Source organism: Mirounga angustirostris, unplaced genomic scaffold, assembly GCF_029215605.1.
Source record: "Mirounga angustirostris isolate CCGP_5_RB_7025 unplaced genomic scaffold, mMirAng1.0.hap1 SCAF_9, whole genome shotgun sequence".
In the NCBI taxonomy this organism is placed as follows: Eukaryota; Metazoa; Chordata; class Mammalia; order Carnivora; family Phocidae; genus Mirounga; species Mirounga angustirostris.
Genome location: NW_026991717.1, coordinates 17,502,653 through 17,526,129, shown reverse-complemented (window position 1 = coordinate 17,526,129; position 23,477 = coordinate 17,502,653). Strand labels below are relative to the sequence as shown.

Sequence of the window (23,477 nt, the reverse complement as noted above, 5' to 3'; positions counted from 1 at the left end):
TCTGTATCTTCAGTGTCTTGGTCTTCCAGAACCGTCTGGTTGGGAAGGGGCTCATCTTTGACTGGCCATTTCCCTTGGGAGAGTAGCTACTCTAACAGACTGAAGGAACCTCACTGGCCAAGGACACAGCCGCGGTGTGGCAGCCCAGCGGTGCCCATGGTGCTGGGGAGCCTCCGGCGGGCTGGGCTGCTCGTTGCCGCTGTCGTGCGCTGCCTGGACAGGGAAGGCCTTGAGGGCACAGCTGATGGCTTCACAGTGAGCGCAGCCCGCAGACTTGTCACACGAACGATGATGATTCTGGCGCACACGGGCCGTTCGCTTACTTGCCTCAGGTCGTGATTGGCGCTTTGTTAGAACAAGGAAGAGACCCTATTTATTTTATTTAAGGCAGAACACCGAAGACACATTTTTCTAGTCCAAAACAAGTCCTTTTAAGTAAACACGACACACACACAAAAATGTGTTTCAGTTGGACTCTATTTCCTCTAGCTCCCAATGGATTACTGGCCATGTCTCTACTTCTCCACAGAATCTCCATCGGTAGAAACATCTGGATGTTTTGCACTACATGGGAGAAAGGTCCAGAAACAATTAGGTTTTTTTTTGCGTGCAACTGTTCATTCAGATGTGGGGCGTTGCAGAGACACACCCACGGGTGGAATAGATGCTTGGCAAAGACACCCGTCTGCTTTCTAGCCGGTGAGGTTGAGGTGAGAGGTTTGCCAGAGTATGTCTACCTCTGGGACAAAAAAAAAAAAAAAAAAAGAATCAAACCAGAAGGCGCAATGGAATGGATGCATCGCAAATAATGCATTTTCTGAGTTTTCTTGTTTAAAAAAAAAAAAGTTTTTTAAAAAAGTTAAAAAAAAAAGGTAATAACATGGCCAATTTGTTACATAAAATGACTTTCTGTGTATAAATTATTCCTAAAAATAAATTCCTCTGTTTATATAAAAAAATCAGTAGATGAAAAAAATTTCAAAATGTTTTTGTATATTCTGTTGTAAGAATTTATTCCTGTTACTGCGATATACTCTGGATTCTTTACATTATGAGAAAAAAGAAAAAGAAACTTTGTCTATTTTGAATGGCTGAAGCTAAGGCAACTTTAGTTTCTCTTACTCTGCTTTTTTCTAGTAGTTAAAGTACTACATGGTTTAAGTTAAATAAAAGAATTCTGTATGCATTTTTGGTCTCTGATTTGGTTCCCCTCCCTTTCTGGAAGAACCACCACGCTTCTGAGGCAGGGAAGCCGGGCCCCGTGTGGCATGTGTGCTCACACATGTCGCTCGGAGGTGTTCTGTGGAAAGGCTTTGCTTTGCTTTCTGACAGTTGAACCTTCCCAGCACGCAAACTGCTGGTGAAGACAGGGCAGCTATTCTGCTTCTCACTCCATTAAATCAGCTCGAAGAAAATTTGAATACATAAGATGCAGAAATCTGAACTTCATTTTTGACTGATCTGTAGACTTTTCCTGTATCTTCCACTGACAAAAGTCAGGCCGGGGCAGGTTTGCTATAGGTGACTCTGGGGCAAAGGGCTCACCCTTCACATTTCCCTGTCCTTGTCGGCACCTGGCAGCCAGCATACCTACCTGGGATGCAGAGCGGAACCAAGCAAGCGCACCCCGGACGTGGCTTCCGGGAGGTGTTCAGAATGTGACTTTCTAGCTGATGATCTCGGCCTGTCCCGGGGCCTCTACAATCCAGCCATCGTTTTATTGCCCAGGGAAATGGCCATAGTAAGAAATGTGAAATGTGAATATATGTTCAAAGGAAACAAGCTGTAAGTGTTCTGGAATCAGACCAGAGATGCACAGACACATCGGGAGGGCAAGCTGACCGTTTCACTGAACTTTGATCACAGGAAACTCTACTCCTGGAACAAAGTCAGGCCACCGTATAAAGGGCTGAAGAGCAAGGTGTGGGCGGGGGAAGTAAATCAAAGGCCACAGTTATTTAAGATCTGGTGAGCCTCACAAATACTTGGACCTAAAAACAAAAGGCCTTTCTAAGGGAGAGGACTCTCGCAAGCTCTTGGTGTTGCCCCGGGGTTTGTGCTCACCATCGTCACGCGGTGGCTGGCACTGGACCTCGACTGTCACTGGACGACTGACGACTCCGGGCAGGCTCAAGGCTCATTTCGGAGGCTCAGACGGGCGTGCGGGCGGCCGGTGGGGTGCCGCGCCGCACTGGGCACCTGTCCTCCGCTGGAAGCTACAGCACTTTCTTCTCGGGATGGAGGTGCTGGGTGGTCGCAGAGGCCAGTGCGCCCCCCCCACCCCCCGTGCCACTCCGAGACCACAGAGCCGGCCGGGCTGTGTCTGCCTCTGCCCTCACAGGTGCAGCCAGCAGCCGGGACTCAGGAAGGTGTGGGTTTGCCCCGCACGCGCTCATCGCTGACCGACTCGCACATCCGCTCAGCGCGTGTTCACAGCTCTGCAAAGGAAGGGCTTTTGTTATAGATGAGCAAACACACAGACATGCCTGAGACCCCCCCCCCAACTATTAAGCGACCAACCCAGAGTTCAACCTGTTGACTCCGGCCCCCCGCGTGTCAGCCACAGGGAAACAGGCCCCAGTACGTGTGCACAGGGGACGGCAGGCCGCCTAGACCGGGAGGCGAACACCGCAGGTCACGCAGGGAGAGATGATGGAGACGTTCATCAAGAGGGAGCTCGGGCCTCCTCACGGGATGACATCTAAAAGTTTGTAAAATGGGTATGGCTTGAAATAACCCTGAAGCAGGGTCCTGAGGCCCCCTGCCTGCCCCTGGCCTGAGACAGAAGCTCCAGTGGGGGAGGGGGACAGGGCTCTGGGCAGCAGCTGTTTGCCTTCAAATACAGAAGGATCTCTGCGTTAACAACCCTGCAGCCGGACCTAACGTGGGCCATCCCACCCCACCCCACCGGGCTGGCTCTGATCAGCTCCAATGTGACTCTGATCTGTTTTATGTCAAGTAAGCCAGTTTCCTTTGCAAAAGGGGTCCTGTAGAGTCTGTACCAAAGGCTCAGGTATGCTGGAGAGCCATTGATAAACCCAGCAAGGCCTGCCCGTTTCCTCTGTTATTAAGTTGCAAATGCTTTTCCTTCCTACTGAAAGAATCTGGACACTAAGTAAACAATGCCATTTTTTTTTTTTTTTAAGATTTATTTATTTGACAGAGAGAGACGGCAAGAGAAGGAACACAAGCAGGGGGAGTGGGAGAGGGAGAAGCAGGCTTCCCGCAGCGCAGGGAGCCCGATGTGGGGCTCGATCCCAGAACCCCGGGATCATGACCTGAGCCGAAGGCAGACGCTTAACCATCTGAGCCACCCAGGTGCCCCAATAAATCTTTTAAAAAAGAAAAGCTAGGGGGCGCCTGGGTGGCTCAGTTGGTTAAGCGACTGCCTTCGGCTCAGGTCATGATCCTGGAGTCCCGGGATCGAGTCCCACATTGGGCTCCCTGCTCAGCAGGGAGTCTGCTTCTCCCTCTGACCCTCCTCCCTCTCATGTTCTCTGTCTCTCATTGTCTCTCTCACAAATAAATAAAATCTTAAAAAAATAAAAAAAATACAATGTAATTAAGTGAAAGTGATAGCTGTGAGCACAGCACCTTAACAAATTTCCCAGAGCTTAGCCACTGCCACCGTCAACCCCTTCCTCCGAAAACCAGTGTATCTCCATGCATATTTGCCGCAGAAAACACGAGACAAGCAAAACCTGGCTTTGAGCAGCTTGGCACAGGAACCAGTGCAGTGCTTGTCCAAAGGCAACATGATAGCTGAAAAGGGGAGATTCTGCTTCTACAAAGTAGCGGTAACACCCAACATGGCAGAGAAGCCAAGCCCAGCTATGATCCTTTGCTTGAAGACCAAACACTACCACTGGGAATATAAAATAGGGAAACTGCCATGGAAAACAGTATGGCGGACCCTCAGAACCTTGAACGTAGGAACACCTTATAATCCAGCAATTCCCCTTTTAGGTATAGAAACAAAACAACTGCAACTGGGGGCTTTGACCTATTTTTTTTGCAACCCAGTGTCCATCAGAGGATGACTGGATAAACTAAATGTGGTCTACGCATACAACGAAATAGTCCTCCGTCTAAAAAAACGAAATTCTGACACACGCTACAACATGGATGAACCTCGAAGACATTATGCTCTGTGAACTAGTAAGCCAGTCACAAAAGGACAAATAGCGTGATTCATTTATATGAGGTCCTTAGAGTAGTCAAGTTCAGAGATGGAGGGTGGAATGATGGTGGCCAAGGGCTAGGGGAAGGAGGCGGGCTGTAGTTTAATGGGGACAGAGTTTCAGTTTGGGATGTTGAGAAAGCTCTAGAGATAGATGGTGGTGATGACTGCACAACAAGTGAATGCCCACAAACACTGAAAAATGGTTAAAAGGGTAAATTTTATGTTATGTGTATTATACACAATTTTTAGAAAAGAGTAGAAAAATAAAAACCAAACACTAGAGACTCAGGGGTCAGAAGCTGCACGCAGCACCTGGATGCATGAGGGTGGAGGCCAGGGAGGGGTACCGAGCGGCCGCTCTGCCGGTTTCCCCCTGGTCATAGATCAACCCATCACAGGCAGCTCTGCCCAACAGGTCTGCGGTCTTAGCAATCCGGGCAGGATCCCACAGGCCCTGCACGGTCTTTTTAAGAGAAAAAAAAAAAAAAAAATTACTAGGATTTCATTTTATTGTCATGAAAACCATAACTGAAGCTAGTTAATCCCTTGTGAAATGTCTGCCTTTCAGAGTGTTCTTTCTTCTGACAATAAAATAACCCTTTGTGATTTCGTTGGGCTAATTCAGAGCTTTTTTCCCTCTGTGTAAACTGTTTTACAAGCCATTTTTTAAAAGTCTCTCAAAGCACAGTTGAACTCTGCACACAGGATTGAAACATTTAATTTTCTCCAAAGGAGCAGTCCCCCAATTGGTTCCCCCGGTCTGGAAGCACGGCGGTTGAGTTTTCTGCGAACGAGGCTTTGAGCTCAGGCTTTCTCAGCTCTTCCAGCATGTCCTGGATGATGACTTGCAGGGCTTTTCCCAGCAGCCTGGCTGGGAGCCAACGGGATAATGGAGGCACGTGGATGAGTGCCGCGGACCCACTTCCATGATGCAAAGACAGGTAGTAGGTGTAATCGCAGACATATCTGCAACCACATGAAATGCCGTGTTACTACTCCCTGGAAGAGCCTCTAACCCCAGGGAAATGGAAGCAAAAGGGATAATGCAGCATCCCCAAAGCATGAGGAAGTTGGACTGCCACCCAGGGAGACTGAGGTTTTGTTCTTCTGCCTCAGAAAGAAGAGTTGCTGGGAATGGACCGGGGAGGGACTGGTTCTTGGTCTCACGGTCCCACAATCCGCAAGCAGCAGAGCCTGGAAAGGGACCAGATTTTCAAGCAACTAGTCCAAAACACCTTTACACCCCAAACCCCTCTCATTCATGTCTACTGAGCCACTTGTTCATTCCTTCTTGGGGCGGGGGTGGGGAGAAACTACCTACTGGCGGTCGGAGTTTGGAGGAACCAAGGTAAATTCATCTCTATGTGGGGCGACATCGGAATAGTTAACTCACAACTTGGGCCGCAATAAAGAAAAACAAAGCATGCACAAAACGTTAGTGGCTCTCAAAACATGCCTTCCCATCTCTTCTCCTCTATGCACGCACCAAGGGCCGGGTGGGGCGGGGTGGGGGTGGGGCGGGGGGCGGGGGCGACATCTACAGGAGCCGCCCTGGGGCGCCACGGCGTGAGCAAGTGCCCAGGCGGACCGCAGAGGATGGCCTCCCGGTGCAGAAGGGGGGCATCTGGGGAGAGACCCCGGTCGGAGGAGGCGCTGCGGTCGTTCCCCCGCCTCTACCCCCGACACCCGTGGGACGTACCTGCCCGCATCTCGAGAAAAGGTCACCTCCACGCCCTCCACGGCCACGCGCTCGCTCACCGCCTTCATGCTGACCTCCGACGCAATCACTTCCGGGCCATCCGGAAGGCACTCGCCGCGCGCCGGCCGGAAGCCCCGGATGTCCGCGTCCCGGTAGCCCCGGTTCTTGGCGCACTGCTCCAGAACGATGGCCTTGGCGGAGGCGTCCAGGCCGATGTGCACAGCGAGCTGCGTCCGCACACGCGGCGGCCGAGAGATTAGGGAAACTGAGGCCTGCTCTGCTCCGCGGATGTGGCTGAAGGGCCAAGCCCAGCGCGAGCACAGGGTTCAAAGCATCGCAAAGCCCAGATCTGGCACGCAACCTCCGGGCTTCCCCGCTAACCTCCCCGAATGAATGTGCGGGAATGAAAAACAACTGGATGGAAACCCATGTGGCATTTAATTTAACCAGTTTTATAGGGGCAAATATCCTTGCGGGGTAATGTATTCCCCTTCTTTTCCCTGGGGGGTCCCCTGGTAGCTAAGACTAGCACGGGAGCAGCTTAGCATTTCTGGGGAATCTTCCCTCTCTTGTATGAAACTCTAATAAAGGAAGTGAGTAACAATATGATAAAATATTGCTAGGATTTTTTGAGCTGATTGTTTTTCCTCTTTGACAAAATAGCCGTGGAGCATATTATCAAAACCCCTGGGACAGTTGTCTTAGTGGCATGGTGGTGTGTGTTGTGTTAATCTCATCATCTGGTCTTCCTAGTTTTTGGACATTTGTACCAGTTTTTTTATATAATGACTCTGTTCAGATAAAAAAAGGCTGGGTGTGATGAAGATGGGACCTCTCCAGACGGGCTACCCGCCAACCGCCCTGCCAGGCCCAAAAGGTCCTTTCTCGCTTCACCTCACAGGCAACCTGCCCTGCAGGGCCATGGCTGGGACCTAACCCAAGGGCCTATCCGTTGGGTGGAAACTATCTCTGAGTCCTGGCGAGGAATAAAGATTCCATTTCTTTTCCTCCTTCTCTCTCTCCAGAATCTTCTTCCAAGATCCACTCTGGGTTTCAGCTTAAACTTTTACAAACAGACCCAGAACCTTAGAAGATTGGCTGGGACCTTACCGGTGGGACACGGGACCAGGGTGCACCTCAGCCATCAACCCTAGAACCAGGGCCCGGGGGTCCACAGGCTCTGGGGCTCCACCTCGTCATCTTCCCCACCCACCCCACCCCCACCTTCACTGCCTCCCCAGCCATCATTTACTTGCGGTTGAAGGTCTTCCCAAATTCTGGTGACCCTCTGCTTCACCTCCCTGTAATCTACAGGTAGCTGAAGAATCTGCAGCTCCACCTCCACGTCACTGTTCAGGCCCAGCTTGGACAGCTCCTGCAGAAAGAAGCAGGTAGACTCCCCTTTCTTGATGGAGGACGGGGGCAGTCCCTGAAAAGCTAACACTTGGGTCACTCACTCTTTTCCCAGGGCCCTTCTGTGGGCCTGGACCCTGCCCTCAAGGAGCTCACATGATGGTGAGGGGCCAGCAGGAGAGTCACAGTTCCTGCCCCTCATGGCCCCAAACACTTCTCCCATTGGGATGTGGGGACCCCGGTGGCATATCTGAGCCAGGCTGCTGATTAGAACATAGTCCCCAGAAGGGATACAGGGCAGATGTAGAGAACAGATGGGAGCGAGCCAGATGAAGAAGCTAGGGAAGGGCGTGCCAGACAGAGGGGCTTTAGAGGCCCGGGGGAGCATGAGCGCCTGAGCCTTCGGGAAACATGGTGTGACTTGGCGCTGGGCAGTGGGTGTGGGGCAGGGGAAGCCTTCTTCTGGGTGTCCTGCACCTCCAAGGACAGGATGTTTAGCACCCCTGGACTCTGAGCTGAGCATTAACTGCCTGTAGCACCCCCAGGCATTTTAACAAGTAACCTACCACCACCAATGGTGTATCAGTGTATCACATGCAGTAACCTACCACTGCATGTGGGTAAGGGCGGGAACAGAAGCTAGAAAAGTCTGTGGAAGCCCGACTGAGGGCTCAGCTAGAAGTTGGACTTTAGTTAAAGCAAAAGGGAGCCATCAAAGGATTGTGCGCAAGGAGCTAATGGGTCAGAGCTGCCTCCTGAGAGAATGGAGGTAGAAGTGGGCTGGGGGCTATCACGAGGTTGACTTTGGACATGCTGAGTTTGAAGGGGACGGACCTGGTACCTTGGCTCTGTGTGTCTGGAGCTCACAGAGAGGATTATGGGAAGACAGTGGCATGTCAGGGCTGAAAAACATGGGTTTAGATGAGATCCAGACAGAGTGGTGGAGGAGGGGGTAGGCGGAGAGAGGAAAGAAGGGCTGTGGAGAAAACCCAAGGTCAGGGAGCACCCTCCTTCACAGGTGGGGGTTTGGAAGGAAGAAAGCCAGGGAGTGAGATCTTAGGCCTGTGCTATTACCTGTTGGGAAACGTTAAATCGGGAACCAAGAGGCCAAGTCCTTTTCCTGCTCTGGGAGCTGTGCTGGTCACCAGGATGGTTTTGGATTAGCACCTCTCTTTTTCCTGCCTCCCTCCACTGGCCATTTAGGACCTCCAGGAGCATGCATCCTGGGATGGAAGTTGTGGTTGGGCTTGTCAGACCTGCCCAAAAGTCATAGAGGGGACAACCCAGGGCCCTGCCCTGGGCTTCAGAGGAGACAGGCGGGATGACGGGCCCCAGTGCAGGTCAGTCTCCGCTGCTCTGATGGAGGAGGGCACTCCTGGCCGACTTTTGGCGTCTCAGGTCTGTCCTTTGGCCATCCTGAGGGGCTTGGCTCTGCCCACCGGACGCCCGCTCAGAAGCCCAGTTCCCCCGCCCGGCTCAAGCTTTGTCCTCTTCCAAAAGAAAGTGCCAACATCACATCCGCATTTGGGGCCTGAAGGGGAGAATTATTTGCCTGACTCTGGGGGTGGGAGGCGGGAAGGAGGGCCAGGTCACGTGGGGCGGGGGCCTGGAGGCGGAGCTTCCAGGTGGACATTCCAAGGGCCAGACACACCAAGGGGGTTCCAACTCCTGTGTTCCGCCCCCCTTGAGCCCTGTCCTGTGGGGAATGAGTGAGACGGGAGCAGGGAGGCTGCTCAGGGCCCGGCCGGTCGGGAGGCTCCCAGCACAGGCAGGCATCACCCGGGGGCCACCTTTGCTTTTGTCATGCGGGTCAGGGGGCTGTGGCTTGGCTCCAGGCTGCTTCTCAGAACCCAGTCATCTGCAAAGAACTAGTTTCTTCTACTTGGTGGGGTTCTCACGGGGTCTGGCTCTGAGCAAAGCCTACAGAGGAGCCCCAGAACCAAATGGAGTTGCCTGGGAATCTGCTTTCAGAGCTAACCCCTCTCCCCTCCGAGAAGCTGCCCAGTCATCAGTGGAAACATCGAGTAATTATCACTAAGCCTGCAAAGACGCGATGCCCAAGAGATGCGGACATCCACCCTGAGCCAGGCAGGCCCAGGCAGGCCCAGGCACGCCCAGGCAGGCCCAGCACCCAGCCGGCTCGGCCGTGACTGGTCAGAAACTCCCCTTCGCAGAGCAATGCGGTTCCACTTCTGGATTGGCACACGGACGCCCAGACCAAAGCAGGACGCAGTGGGGGCCCCCTCTTTTTTCTTTTGCCCCTACCTGAGCTTTTTTTGCCACCCCACGCCAAGCGAGCTGAGAGGAGAGGAGAGAGGAAGCAAGCCCCTGGACATCTCACGGGTCTCCCAGCTGCTGCCGGGGTCCCCGGGGGCCGGCTTTGGGGAGCTCCCTTGCATGACTTTCCTGTGGCTGTTGTAACAAAATGGGTGGCTTAGCACCAAACTTTATCACCCAAGCCTGTAGGAAAGAAGTCCCAAATCCAGGGGTCGGCAGGGCCGGGCTCCCTCTGAACCTGTAGGAGGAGGACCCCACCTGCTTCTTCCAGCTTCGGGGAGCCCTGGGCAGCTCTGGGCCTCCCCAGTGTCCCTTCATGGTCTTCCCTCGGAGTCCAGGTCCCCCCGTTTTATAAAGACGCTCAGCCCCTGACCCCATCTGAGGCCGTGATGATGGCCTCACCCTGGCCAAAGCAGAAAGTGCCGGGAAGCCGAACTGTCACCCTCCTGGAAATCCCCAGAGCTGGTGTGGGATGGACGGCGTTCGACATTCGACTCGACACCTCTGGGTTTTTTTCTTTATCTGGAAAACGATGCCCAGGAGATTAAAGCATCCCGCTTCTGCTCTTCACATGTTGCCTTTGAAGCGGCCCATCCGATGCCCAGGCGCACCTGACTGCAGGCTGGTGCACGCACGCCCCCGTGGGGTCCAGTGGAAGTCGGTGGCCAGGGCCCAGCTCCACGGCTGGCCCCGTGGAAACCACAGCACAGGACACGGGGACACGGACTCCGCGTGGAATAAATACAGGTGTCACGTGCTGCATCCCATCAGCTCAAGCCGTTTGTTGCTACCCAGGCCATGAAGAAAAACTTCTAGTGTCTAGAGACCTTTGGATATGAGAGTTACACGTAAGGGATTGTGGACCCGTGTCAAACTTGAACTGGTTCAGGTGGTGCCTTCAGTGTCTTCCTGGCGTATGTTCTCTTTCTAACTAGAATGTCACCCTCTTCCTCTTTCTCCCCACTGTCGTCCTGACAAGGGAAGAGCCTGCCGCTTGGCGGGTCTGCCCTGTCACCAGGGACTCTTCTCAAGTGCAGAGCCTCCCCTGGGAGGAGGTGACCCCCGCCAGCCACACTGTACGGCTGGGAGTACGGAGGCCTGCCGGGTCCCCTGGAGCCCTTCGAGCTGGGGGAGGGGTGGGGGGTGGACGACAACTAAAGCCGACAGAGAACAGAGGACAGACGGGAGAGCAGCTCTACCTCCACAGGCTGCCGGCCTCGCCTGGGCCCTGGCCAAGCCGCCTCGGTGACCCTGGGAAGTCTGCGGCCACCCCGAGGTCACCAGGACAGGTGGGGGATGGTGGAAGTCTAAGAGCGTCCTGTGGACTGAAATGTGTCCCCCCCCCCACATTCATAGGCTGAGGCCCTACGCCCCAGTGTGATGGTATTAGCAGACGGGGCTCTTGGGAGGTGATAGATGAGGCCAGGAGGTCGGGGGCCCCAGGATGGGATTAGTGTCCTGATAAGAGAGGAAGAGACACCAGAGCCTGCCTTTCTCTGCCACAGCCAGAGACACAGCCAGAAGGGGACATCTGGGGACACAGCCAGAAGGTGGCCATCTGCCAGCCAGGTGGAGGGTTCTCACCAGAAACCGAATCTGCCAGCACCTTGATCTCAGACTTCCCAGCCTCCAGAACTGTGAGAAATAAATGTCTGTTGTTTAAACCACCCAGGCTATGAAATTTTGTTATGGCAGCTTGAGCTGACTGATACACGGGGCTTCCTGTCAGTAACGAGGTAGGGCCTAGCTGAGTCTCAGATACATGCCCACTCAGCCATCCAGCTCCTCATGAAGCTTGAAAGGGCCCCACACAGCCTGGGACTGCAGTCAGAAGCTGACCTGGGATACAGAGGAAACTTTTCTAACTTAAAATCATCAAGAGAGTCTCCAAGGCACTGCTTCACGTGGACAGTCCGCTCGCTCTCTCATTCTCTCTCTCTCTCTCTCTCTCTCTCACACACACACACACACACACACACACACACACACACGCACACTTGGTGTCCTGGCCCACCTACCCAGTGCCCATGGCAGACAAAGGCATTTTATAAAAAAGAAGCCAAGCTGGTGCTCATCACCAGCCTCAGCCTAGAACGAGGAGGGCACAGGGCAGAAGGGGGACACAGATAGAGCCAGACCCCAACTACAAAGCCACAGGGAAAGGCATGGGGTCAGGAAGACGCTGGTTTGAGACCTGGCTCTGCCCCCTTCCACTGGGCATGTTACTTAGCCTGGGTGCAACTCAGTTTTCTCATCTGTGAAATGGGGAGAGTGAAAAGTCGAAGGAGTTTTCAGAAATATTGAATGAGGGGATTCACAAAAAAGTGTCCAACACAGTGCCTGGCACACAGTCAGGACTTTATATGAGGGATCACTGCTTATAAGTATTAATTATAATTGAGAAAGTCATGCAAGGATTTATTTATTCTACTAAAGTGACATTTAGTAGAATTTGATGAGCCTGGGGCCTGTCAGAAGCAGGGAGTCAAACATTTTGCATAAGCAGAAGGCAGGCCTTCTCTCTGCCGAGAGAGGCTGGTTGTTTTAGCAAAGAGAGTGTAGGTTCTGTGCAAACCTGGAGGGAGCCAGGGGTTTGTGCTTCCTGGATTGGCACACTTGCCTAGCTAGAAGTGCCCAGTGTTTTATGTTCAAGGAGGGGAGAGACAGAGCTGGGCACAACCACGCTTACCACGGCAGAATCCCGGGTGCTGTGCCAGCCAGAGGAATGACAAGGCCCAGCAGGACGCGGCGTGCCCAGGCAGGGACCATAATCCCTCAAAAAAGCCTGAACCTCACCAGGTGCAAAGGTCCTGGGGAAGCAGGGAGCCTGCCTTCTGCCTCCTTCTCCCACGTCTTCCTGTCTCCACGTCGCCTGAAATCCAGTCACCAGGAACTCATGGCAGTTTAACAAAGGGAACCAAAGGGAGGGAAAAAGACACCAGTTGCTCTCTGAATTTTTTCAAATCCACCGAGGCTGGAGCACCAACTGGTGTTGTAAAAACAGTTGCTGTTTTTCCAAAATGTGATTGTTTCCCCTATCAGCTGAGAGTTCAGGGCTAGTACCAGCAAGCAAGGACGCGTCTCTTCATTCACTCAAGTAAAACTCCAGGAGCCTGCAGCGCTGTCCTCTGCTCCGGGCTTGGCATGTCCTGGCGGGTCACATTCTTAGAGGACACACAGACTAGAAACGGGAGGTGATGACAGGATCCTGGCAGGAAGGAAGGGCTGGGTTGGGCCACCCTGGGCTCCAGAAGCTGGCGGGGGCGGGGGAGCGGGCGGTAAGAGAGAAGGAGCCCAAACCCTGCCTCTTCCACTCCCAATTGTGTGAGTTTGGGCAAGTCATCAAAACTTGGTGAGCTTCAGTTTCCCCATCGGTAAGCCACAGTAAAACGGGACCTCCTTCATATGGGTTGCTGTAAAGGTTAAGTTGTACACGTGGAGCTGCAGTCTGAGAGGGCTGCACGGAGGAGGGGGCTCTGACCAGGGCTTGAAGGATTAGCAGGATAGTGCCAGGGAAACCAAGAGTGAATCTTGGAGATGTGTGCAAACACTCCTCTCTCCCTTCCTCCTTCTCTCCCTCCCTTTACAATGAATTTATTGATATAGGGAAACCCCTGAGAAGAAATAAGCTAAAAAAAGAACCAACAAAAAAACAGGATCTCAGACTATTTCCTGTAGCCATTCATGGAAACGTACTGAAATGGGTATCCCTTGAAGGAAGAGTTAGGGTGATTCTTTTATTATTATTATTATTGTAATATAATTGACATATGTAGGGGCAATTCTTGTCTTTTTTTTTTTTTTAAAGATTTTATTTATTTATTTGACACAGAGAGAGAGACAGGGAGAGAGAGAACACAAGCAGGGGGAGTGGGAGAGGGAGAAGCAGGGTTCCCACAGAGCAGGGAGCCCAATGGGGGGCTCGATCCCAGGACCCTGGGACCATGACCTGAGCTGAAGGCAGACACTTAACGACTGAGCCACCCAGGTGCCCCTTCTTGTCTCTTTTTATAGTCTTCTTAAGCTTTTTACAATGGGTATGTATATACTATTTTTCTGGTTCTAAAATCTTTAAAAAAAAAAATAGTTCACTAATCAGACTAGCTGCTTCTGGAGAATGCTTGCTGTGTAGGGTACTATGCCCGGCACCTCATCAGAACCCTCCTGATGAAGTGTTAACAATGCCCCCATTTTACAGATGACAAAACTGAGGCCCAGAGAGGATACGATTAAAAGAAGGGAAGAATTCCGGAAAGCAGCTACAAAGGAGATGTTAGCACAACAGTGGCGTCAACTGTTTAAGTAATTTGGGAAATCATAAGTGATTTGGGAAATCTTGGGATTCTTTTTAAAGGTCAGTCTCCGGGCACCAGGGTGGCCCAGTGGGTTAAGCAGTTAGGGTCTGCCTTCAGCTCAGGTCATGATCTCAATGTCCTGGGATCAAGCCCCGAGTCAGGCTCCCTGCTCAGTGGGGAGCCTGCTTCTCCCTCTCCCTCTGCCCCTCCCCCATGCTCATACACTCTTTCTCTCCCTCTCTCTCAAATAAATAAATCTTTAAATATAAAAAAAGGTCACTCTCTTTTCCTTACCAATACCAAGTTCCCTTCTCCATATGTGACAACTGTCCTAGTGTTCTCCTCTAAGTTATTCCTCCACACTGGTGGGTCATGGTCTGAAAAAGCCAGTGATAAAAAACAGAGACCCCCATAATTCTCAAACCTCTGTCTGGAGCAGTTGTGTCCAAATATTTTGATCATGTGCCCGTATTAATAAAAGATTTTAGTGTGCACACACACACACTATCATTAGCTAATGTCTTTTTTTTTAATTTTTTTATTCTTATGTTAATCCCCATACATTACATCATTAGTTTTAGATGAAGTGTTCCATGATTCATTGTTTGTGCATAACACCCAGTGCTCTATGCAGAACGTGCCCGCCTCAATACCCACCACCAGGCTAACCCATCCTCCCATCCCCCTCCCCTCTAGAACCCTCAGTTTGTTTTTCAGAGTCCATCCTCTCTTGGTTCGTCTACCCCTCCGATTTCCCCCCCTTCATTCTTCCCCTCCTGCTACATTCTTTTTTTTTTCCTTAACATATATTGCATTAGTTTCAGAGGTACAGATCTGAGATTCAACAGTCTTGCACAATTCACAGCGCTTACCAGAGCACATACCCTCCCGAGTGTCTATCACCCAGTCACCCCATCCCTCCCACCCCACCCCCCACTCCAGCAACCCTCAGTTTGTTTCCTGAGATTAAGAATTCCTCATATCAGTGAGGTCATATGATACATGTCTTTCTCTGTTTGACTTATTTCGCTCAGCATAATACCCTCCAGTTCCATCCACATCGTTGCAAATGGCAAGATCTCATTCCTTTTGATGGCCGCATAATATTCCATTGTATATATATACCACTTCTTCTTTATCCATTCATCTGTCGACGGACATCTTGGCTCTTTCCACAGTTTGGCTATTGTGGACATTGCTGCTATAAACATTGGGGTGCACATACCCTTTTGGATCCCTACTTTTGTATCTTTGGGGTAAATACCCAGTAGTGCAATTGCTGGATCACATGGTAGCTCTATTTTCAACTTTTTGAGGAACCTCCATACTGTTTTCCAGAGTGGCTGCACCAGCTTGCATTCCCACCAACAGTGTAAGAGGGTTCCCCTTTCTCCACATCCCCGCCAACATCTGTTGTTTCCTGACTTGTTCATTTTAGCCATTCTGACTGGTGTGAGGTGGTATCTCATTGAGGTTTTGATTTGGATTTTCCTGATGCCGAGTGATGTTGAGCACTTTTTCATGTGTCTGTTGGCCATTTGGATGTCTTCTTTGGAAAAATGTCTGTTCATGTCTTCTGCCCATTTCTTGATTGGATTCTTTGTTCTTTGGGTGTTGAGTTTGATGAGTTCTTTATAGATTTTGGATACTAGCCCTTTATCTGATATGTCATTTGCAAATATGTTCTCCCATTCTGTCGGTTGTCTTTTGGTTTTGTTGACTGTTTCCTTTGCTTTGCAAATGCTTTTTATCTTGATGAAGTCCCAATAGTTTATTTTTGCCCTTGCTTCCCTTGCGTTTGGCGATGTTTCTAGGAAGAAGTTGCTGAGGCTGAGGTTGAAGAGGTTGCTGCCTGTGTTCTCCTTTAGGATGTTGATGGACTCCTGTCTCACACTGAGGTCTTTCAACCATTTGGAGTCTATTTTTGTGTGTGGTGTAAGGAAATGGTCCAGTTTCATTCTTCTGCATGTGGCTATCCAATTTTCCCAACACCATTTGTTGAAGAGACTGTCTTTGTTCCATTGGACATTCTTTCCTGCTTTGTCGAAGATGAGTTGACCATAGAGTTGAGGGTCCATTTCTGGGCTCTCTATTCTGTTCCATTGATCTATGTGTCTGTTTTTGTGCCAGTACCATGCTGTCTTGATGATGACAGCTTTGTAATAGAGCTGGAAGTCCGGAATTGTGATGCTGCCAGCTTAGCTTTTCTTTTTCAACATTCCTCTGGCTATGTGGGGTCTTTTCTGGTTCCATACAAATTTTAGGATTATTTGTTCCATTTCTTTGAAAAAAGTGGATGGTATTTTGATGGGGATTGCATTGAATGTGTAGATTACTCTAGGTAGCATTGACATCTTCACAATATTTGTTCTTCCAATCCATGAGCATGGAACGTTTTTCCATTTCTTTGTGTCTTCCTCAATTTCTTTCCTGAGTATTTTATAGTTTTCTGAGTACAGATCCTTTGCCTCTTTGGTTAGATTTATTCCTAGGTATCTTATGGTTTTGGGTGCAATTGTAAATGGGATCGACTCCTTAATTTCTCTTTCTTCTCTCTTGTTGTTGGTGTATAGGATTGCCACTGATTTCTGTGCATTGATTTTATATCCTGCCACTTTACTGAATTCCTGTATGAGTTCTAGCAGTTTTGGGGTGGAGTCTTTTGGGTTTTCCACATAAAGTATCATATCGTCTGCAAAGAGTGAGAATTTGACTTCTTCTTTGCCAATTTGGATGCCTTTGATTTCTTTTTGTTGTCTGATTGCTGTGGCTAGGACTTCCAATACTATGTTGAATAGCAGTGGTGACAGTGGACATCCCTGCCGCGTTCCTGACCTTAGGGGGAAAGCTCTCAGTTTTTCCCCATTGAGAATGATATTCGCTGTAGGTTTTTCATAGATGGCTTTTATGATATTGAGGTATGTACCCTATGCCTATACTCTGAAGAGTCTGGATCCAGAAAGGATGCTGTACTTTGTCAAATGCTTTTTCTGCATCTATTGAGAGGATCATATGATTCTTGTTCTTTCTTTTGTTAATGTATTGTATCACGTTGATTGATTTGAGGATGTTGAACCAACCTTGCAGCCCAGGGATAAATCCCACTTGGTCGTGGTGAATAATCCTTTTAATGTACTGTTGGATCCTATTGGCTAGTATTTTGGTGAGAATTTTTGCATCCATATTCATCAGGGATATTGGTCTATAATTCTCCTTTTTGATGGGGTCTTTGTCTGGTTTTGGGATCAAGGTAATGCTGGCCTCATAAAACGAGTTTGGAAGTTTTCCTTCCATTTCTATTTTTTGGAACAGTTTCAGAAGAATAGGTATTAATTCTTCTTGAAATGTTTGGTAGAATTCCCCTGGGAAGCCATCTGGCCCTGGGCTTTTGTTTGTTGGGAGATTTTTGATGACTGCTTCAATTTCCTTAGTGGTTATAGGTCTGTTCAGGCTTTCTATTTCATCCTGGTTCAGTTTTGGTAGTTGATACATCTCTAGGAATGCATCCATTTCTTCCTGGTTATCTAATTCGCTGGCATAGAGTTGCTCATAATATGTTCTTATAATTGTTTGTATTTCTTTGGTGTTGGTTGTGATCTCTCCTCTTTCATTCATGATTTTGTTGATTTGGGTCATTTCTCTTTTCTTTTTGATAAGTCTGGCCAGGGGTTTATCAATCTTGTTAATTCTTTCAAAGAACCAGCTCCTTGTTTCATTGATCTGTTCTACTGTTCTTTTAGTTTCTATCATTAGCTAATGTCTTGATGTCTCAAGGCATGATACACCCTTCAAATAGGCTTCATTATTCCTAAGTGGATATAAATCTGTATTTTCAATGGTTTTCTTAATTCCTCCTCTATTTTGGGGGAAAGGGAGGCAATGTCTTATCAGATGGTCATTGTTTTTATGTAAAAACCTTGGCTGGCACAGAGCTCCTTGGAGAAGGAAGGGTATCAGTTACTTCTGCATGTTCGCTCAGGTTTGCATTAATCACATTATCTTTTATCTGTGGGTTTTTGCAGATTATATTTGTGAGGGTTCCTTGATCATAATTTAAAGATTAGTTTAATTAAAACTGGATAATATCATCCTGAAACCAATTAACTTGGCTGAAATACTTGTAATAAATTAAAGTGAATCAGAGAGGGAGGATCTCTCTGGCACCCATGGCATCCCTCACCCCAACGGTGACACATTCCTTTGGCCCTCTGAAACATGTGTTATTTTACTTTCTACGCAATGTTGTGCAGTGTTACAATTCACTTCCCTGCGCACATACATACCAAGGCCAGGAGCGGTCTAGCTATGAGGTATTGGTCAAGGTTAATTTCTTTATTATTTTCATCGAGTAAAAACATAAAAATTCACACCTGTTAGGATGGCCACTGTGGAAAAAAAAACAAAACAAAACAGAAAATAACAGGTGTTGGTGAGTGTGTGCAGAAATCATAACCCTTTGCACTGTTGGTGGGCATGTAAAATGGTGCAGCTGCTGTGGACAACAGTATGGTGGTCCCTCCATATATGAAACATAGAATTAGCATATGATCCAGCAATCCTATTTCTGGGTATCCATCCAAAAGAACTGAAAGCGGGATCTCAAAGAGATATTAGCACACCCATGTTCATTGCAGCATTCTTCACCATAGCCAAAAGGTGGAAGTAACTCAGATGTCCATCAATGGATGAATGGATGAACAAGAGTGTAGCATACACTAGCAATGGAATATTATTTGGCCTTAAGAAGGAAGGAATTTCTGACATGCACTATAAACCTGGATGAACCTTGAAGACGTGACGCTCTGTGAAATAAGCTGGTCACAAAAAGACAAATCTTGTGTGACTCCACACTTATATGTGGGACCTAAAGTAGTCCAACTCATAGAGACAGAAAGTAAGATGGTGGTCCCCAGGGGTGGGGGGCAGGGGGCAATGGGAAGTCGTTTTCAATGGGTATTGAGTTTCATTCTTGCAAGAGGACTTGAGCTCTGTTGCATAACCATATGAATATACTTAAAACTATTGAACTGTACACTTAAAAATGGTGGAGATGGTAAATTTTCCATTTTCCATCACAATTTTTAAAAAACATAGAAATAGAAATCCTAACGTCTTCATCTTATATACCCTAGTGGGTCACCTTGCAAACCCCGCTGTGGAAATGATTTTGGATCCTCAAGTTGGTGCTGATGTAGGAAGTATTGGAATGACCTCGGGGTGGGGGTGGGGGACCGCGCACCTCTGGTTAGGGACTGGAAAGGAAAGAGTAGCCTCAAGAAGCCTGGGCTGCTCAGACCCCACACATTGCCAAGGAAGACCTGTCTTCAGGACTGGCCCTTGGCTGGCTCCTGGGAGAAGAGCTCTGAGCCCTTGGGATGTTCTCCCTGGTAAGAGTGGGTTTGTATCCCTGAGGCATTGGGTCACATCATATTAACTTGAACAGAGTTTCTGCTAACAGTGTGATTTGTCTCTGCTCTGGAGTCTGAGCAGCGCTGAGGTCAGCCAGGTGGGCACTGCCTGCCTATAGGACTGAACTTCAATAAAAACTGAGGCTCGGATGAGCTTCCTGGATTGAAAACACTGCACACTTGTTGTCACAGGTCACTGCTGGGAGAGTAACACGGATCCCCAGAACTCCCCTGGGAGACAATGCTCAGAAGCTCACGCCTGGTCTCTCCTGGTCTTTTCTCCATGCCCCTTTCCCTTTGCCGATTTTGATCTTGATTCTTTTGCTATAGTAAACTGTAACTGTGAGTGTAACGGCTTTTCGGAGTCCTTGTCAGGCGTGTTATGGGGCCTGAGGATGGTCTTGGGGACCACCTGCCACACAGGCCTCTCGGTGTCTCTGGGGTCCTGGTTCTTCCTTTAAAATCATTTCTCCTGGGACCCCTGGAGGGCGCAGTTGGTTAAAAATCTGCCTTCGGCTCATGTCATGGTCCCAGGGTCCTGGGCCCACATCAGGCTCCCTGCTCAGCGGGGAGCCTGATTCCGCCTCTGCCTCTGCCACGACCCCTGCTCGTGCTCTCTTGCTCTGTCAGATAAATAAATTTTTTAAAATCTTAAAAAAAGGGGTGCCTGGGTGGCTCAGTCGTTAGGTGTCTGCCTTCGGCTCAGGTCATGGTCCCAGGGTCCTGCACTCGAGCCCTGCATCGGGCTCCCTGCTCCGCGGGAAGCCTGCTTCTCCCTCTGCCACTCCCCCTGCTTGTGTTCCCTCTCTCACTGTCTCTCTCTCTCTGTCAAATAAATAAAATAAAATCTAAAAAAAAAAAAAAAATCTTAAAAAAAAAAAAGAATCACTTCTCCTTTCTTTTTTCCTCCTAGCTTTTGGTCCAAGCAGGAAAGAAGACGATTTTCTCTGTTTTCATTCATTCATTCATTCATTCATTCATTCATTCATTCATTCATTCATTCGCTTTTTCGGTATGTTTTTGAGCCCTTCCTTCCGCCAGCCTTTGTGCTGCCCTGCTTCTGCCGTGAATGGGAAATGCCCACAGAGGGAAAATGTCCTCAGAGCAAGTAGAGGGTGGGCAGGAGAGACCAGAGCCAAGTTGGAGGACATGGTATATTGTAGGAGTTGAGAGAGGAGGCTTGGAGCCTGGTGGATGCAAGTTCAATTCCAGACGTGACTTGATCTTGGACGAGTGACTTAGGCTCTAGGAGCCTCAGATGCCTTATCTATAAAATTGAGACATTACTTCCATCCTTGCATTGACTCTTCACAGTGATGCTGTCCCCCGAGGGGGTGTTTAATACAGGCGGGTGTTTTCAGTGTTTTGGGAAACCCTACTGGCCATGTCCGGGGAGGTCAAGAGTTGAATATCCCCGAATGCACATTTTACTTTATCCCACACTCTATATACAGTGGCCTCAGAGTAATAATACTAACTCCATTTCCAACAATATCATTCCTGAAAGGTTGAAGATATTTTTGTTTTGTTTTTATCCTTAAATTGCTATGTTTCAAAACCACTCTTCCCTGTGTGATCATGTCATTAACTAGATACACTTTGAGCCTTATTAACTCAATTTGCTTTTAATTTCTATGGATTGCTTTTTTTGAAAATGTAATTTTGGGGGCGCCTGGGTGGCTCAGTCATTAAGCATCTGCCTTCGGCTCAGGTCATGATCCCAGGGTCCTGGGATCGAGCCCCGCATCGGGCTCCCTGCTCAGCGGGAAGCCTGCTTCTCCCTCTGCCACTCCCCCTGCTTGTGTTCCCGCTCCTGCTGTGTCTCTCTCTGTCAAATAAATAGATAAAATCCTTAAAAAAATAAAATAAATAAAAAGAAAATGTAATTTTGTTTTATTAGTATGCAGAATATCCTACATGTTTCCAAAGTTAAATCCACAAAACAAGCTTTACTCAGAGAAATCTAGTCTCTTCCCTTCGCCTCCATAGGAAATCAATTTTTAATTTTATGATTTATCCTTCCATCTTTTTATTATCATAAACAAATATGGAACATTTATTCAGTACCCCTCCATTCTTAGTATATAATTTCTCCATCATTGTGCATATGTCTTTTCTTATATTTGCCAGCGTATCTTTGGGAGAGCTTCTTAGGAATTTGCTGGATTCTAGGCTATAAACATATGTCTCTTTGTCATGTATTGCTAAATTCCCCTCCAGTGGGATTGTACCATGTTGCATTCCCACTAGCAAAGCATGACAATGCCCATCAGCCTCCCAGCCTCCCAGAGTAGTTGTCACACTTTTGGATTTTTGCCAATCTGATCTTAGTGTAGTTTTAATTTGCTTTTCTCGTATGAACAAGTTGGAACATAGTATCACATGGGTAAGAACCATTTGTACTCCTTTCTCTGTAAAGTGTCCTTTCACATCTTTGGTCCATTTTTCTATAGCGTTATTCACCATTCTTTTTTTCTATTCATAGAAGCTCTTTATATATTAGGGATATTGCATTTTAACTTACAAGTTTCTCAGCTGCATTTGGCCCGTGATGACCGGACAGGACTGAATGGGGAAGAGAAAGGTCAGGAGCAAATCATCCCTTCTGTCCAGCCAAAGAATAGCAGTGGGGAGTTGGCCAGAAAGGAAGGTCTGTAGAGACTGCCATTGGACTTGGCTGAATGCATCTCCAGTGGTTTTGTCCTAAGAACAATATCACACCCTCATGGTCTGTCAACCGTGCCCCTCAGCTCCTAGGGCGGTGGGGTGGGGGGGTCCCAGTCCCCATCCGGGAGCCTGGGCAGATTTAGGCTTCTGGGTACCCCCGCCCCCCCAGGCCTATGGAGGCCCCAGGCCTTCTCAGCAGCCAGGAGCCGAGGTTTACCCAGACCATCAACATGACTCATAACAGTAAAGTCAAGGGAGGGCTGTTCAGGCTGGAAGGGCAGCAGGTCCTGCTCTGATGCCCAGGGGGCAGCTGTGGGGGCCAGAGCCGGGAGGGGGTACTTCTTCAGTCACATAGCCCTGGCAAGAGAGCCATGTTACAAAATGAATTGCTCTCCAAGTATCATTTGGCCTCCGGACTCTCTGAGGCTGCTCAATGGGAACTTTGTCTCTGCAAGAGAATAGAAATGTACGCTCATTCCGTTCAGCTCACATGACTTTTTCCCAGTGAATGACAGAGCTGAACCCCAAGCAATCTCATCCCAGAACATTCCTCTGGCACGTCTGCTTTCTACTTTGCTGGAAACTCATAGTCAAAGGAACTTGGGTGTGTTACGTGGAGGCACAAGCAGGCTGCCTCGACTTCCCCTCGGCCTCTCTTCATGGCTCGGGTACTGTGGTCCCACGACGATGCTATCCACAGATTTCCAGCAGGTGCCCCTCCACCTGGAACACTTTCCAGGGTGGCTTCTCCTTGTCACGCAGGTCTCGGCTGAAATGTCACCTACTCAGAGAGGCCTTCCAGCTCATGTCTGCGAGAGGAGCTCCCCAGGCACCACCCACTGTGTCGCCCTGGGTTCATGCTTGGTGGCCCTTTGCACTCACTGACATTGTCTTGCTTAGATTTGACTTCTTTCTAGTCTGTTTCCTGCCACAGAAGGTCAATACCACAGGGACTGAGGCTGAGGCTCTGGAAACAAGACCCGGCATGCAGGTGTGTCCCAGATGTTGTGGAACCAAGCAGGAAGTGACCGGCCTGTCCTCACAGTCCCCAGTGGTGGGGTTCTTCACTGGGATTACAGGATTATTCCAAACAAAACATGATAATAATTCTGCCTACTTAGGCTTCCAGAATTGTATCAAACAATGCTTCCAATCACCAAAATCTGAAGATTTGAGTGACAAAGTGCCTTGTGGAGAACACACTGAAGTGGGGACCAGGAGTCTTTGCCATCCAAATGAGCAAGGAGGGTGTTTCCATTTAATTTCAGTTTATTTTCCTAAATCGAATGTGGGAGATATTACGGCCCATGCGATCTATTGGTCATGATGAGTGACAAGCCATACCATTTGAGATCCACAACCGTAAAAAACTTGGAACAATTTTTCCAAATGTACAGAAGCAATCTATTATTATCGGGATTATTTTCAGTGTCTACAAAGTGACCAGTCAAGAAACTAAAAGGAATTGAGTTCATGATACCTCTCCACCCCTTTCATTGACCTTGATCCTTGACTCTTGATTTAAGAGTGCTGGTTTAATAGGATTTATATTAACAGTGTGACACTAATCAACCTAGCAGAAGTCTCAGAAGTCC

General features: G+C 48.9%; 1 protein-coding gene across 1 annotated transcript in view; it reads right to left on the bottom strand.

Annotated features, from left to right (window-relative positions):
- Positions 1–4,899: 4,899 nt before the first annotated feature.
- Positions 4,900–23,477, bottom strand: part of PGPEP1L (pyroglutamyl-peptidase I like) — a 36,493-nt gene continuing 17,915 nt past the window's right edge. The window contains exons 3-5 of the mRNA XM_045901696.1: positions 7,135–7,257; positions 5,883–6,109; positions 4,900–5,149 (exon numbers count right to left, since the gene is read on the bottom strand). Coding sequence (XP_045757652.1) covers positions 4,900–5,149; positions 5,883–6,109; positions 7,135–7,257 — 600 coding nt within the window. The remainder of the gene's footprint in view (positions 5,150–5,882; positions 6,110–7,134; positions 7,258–23,477) is intronic.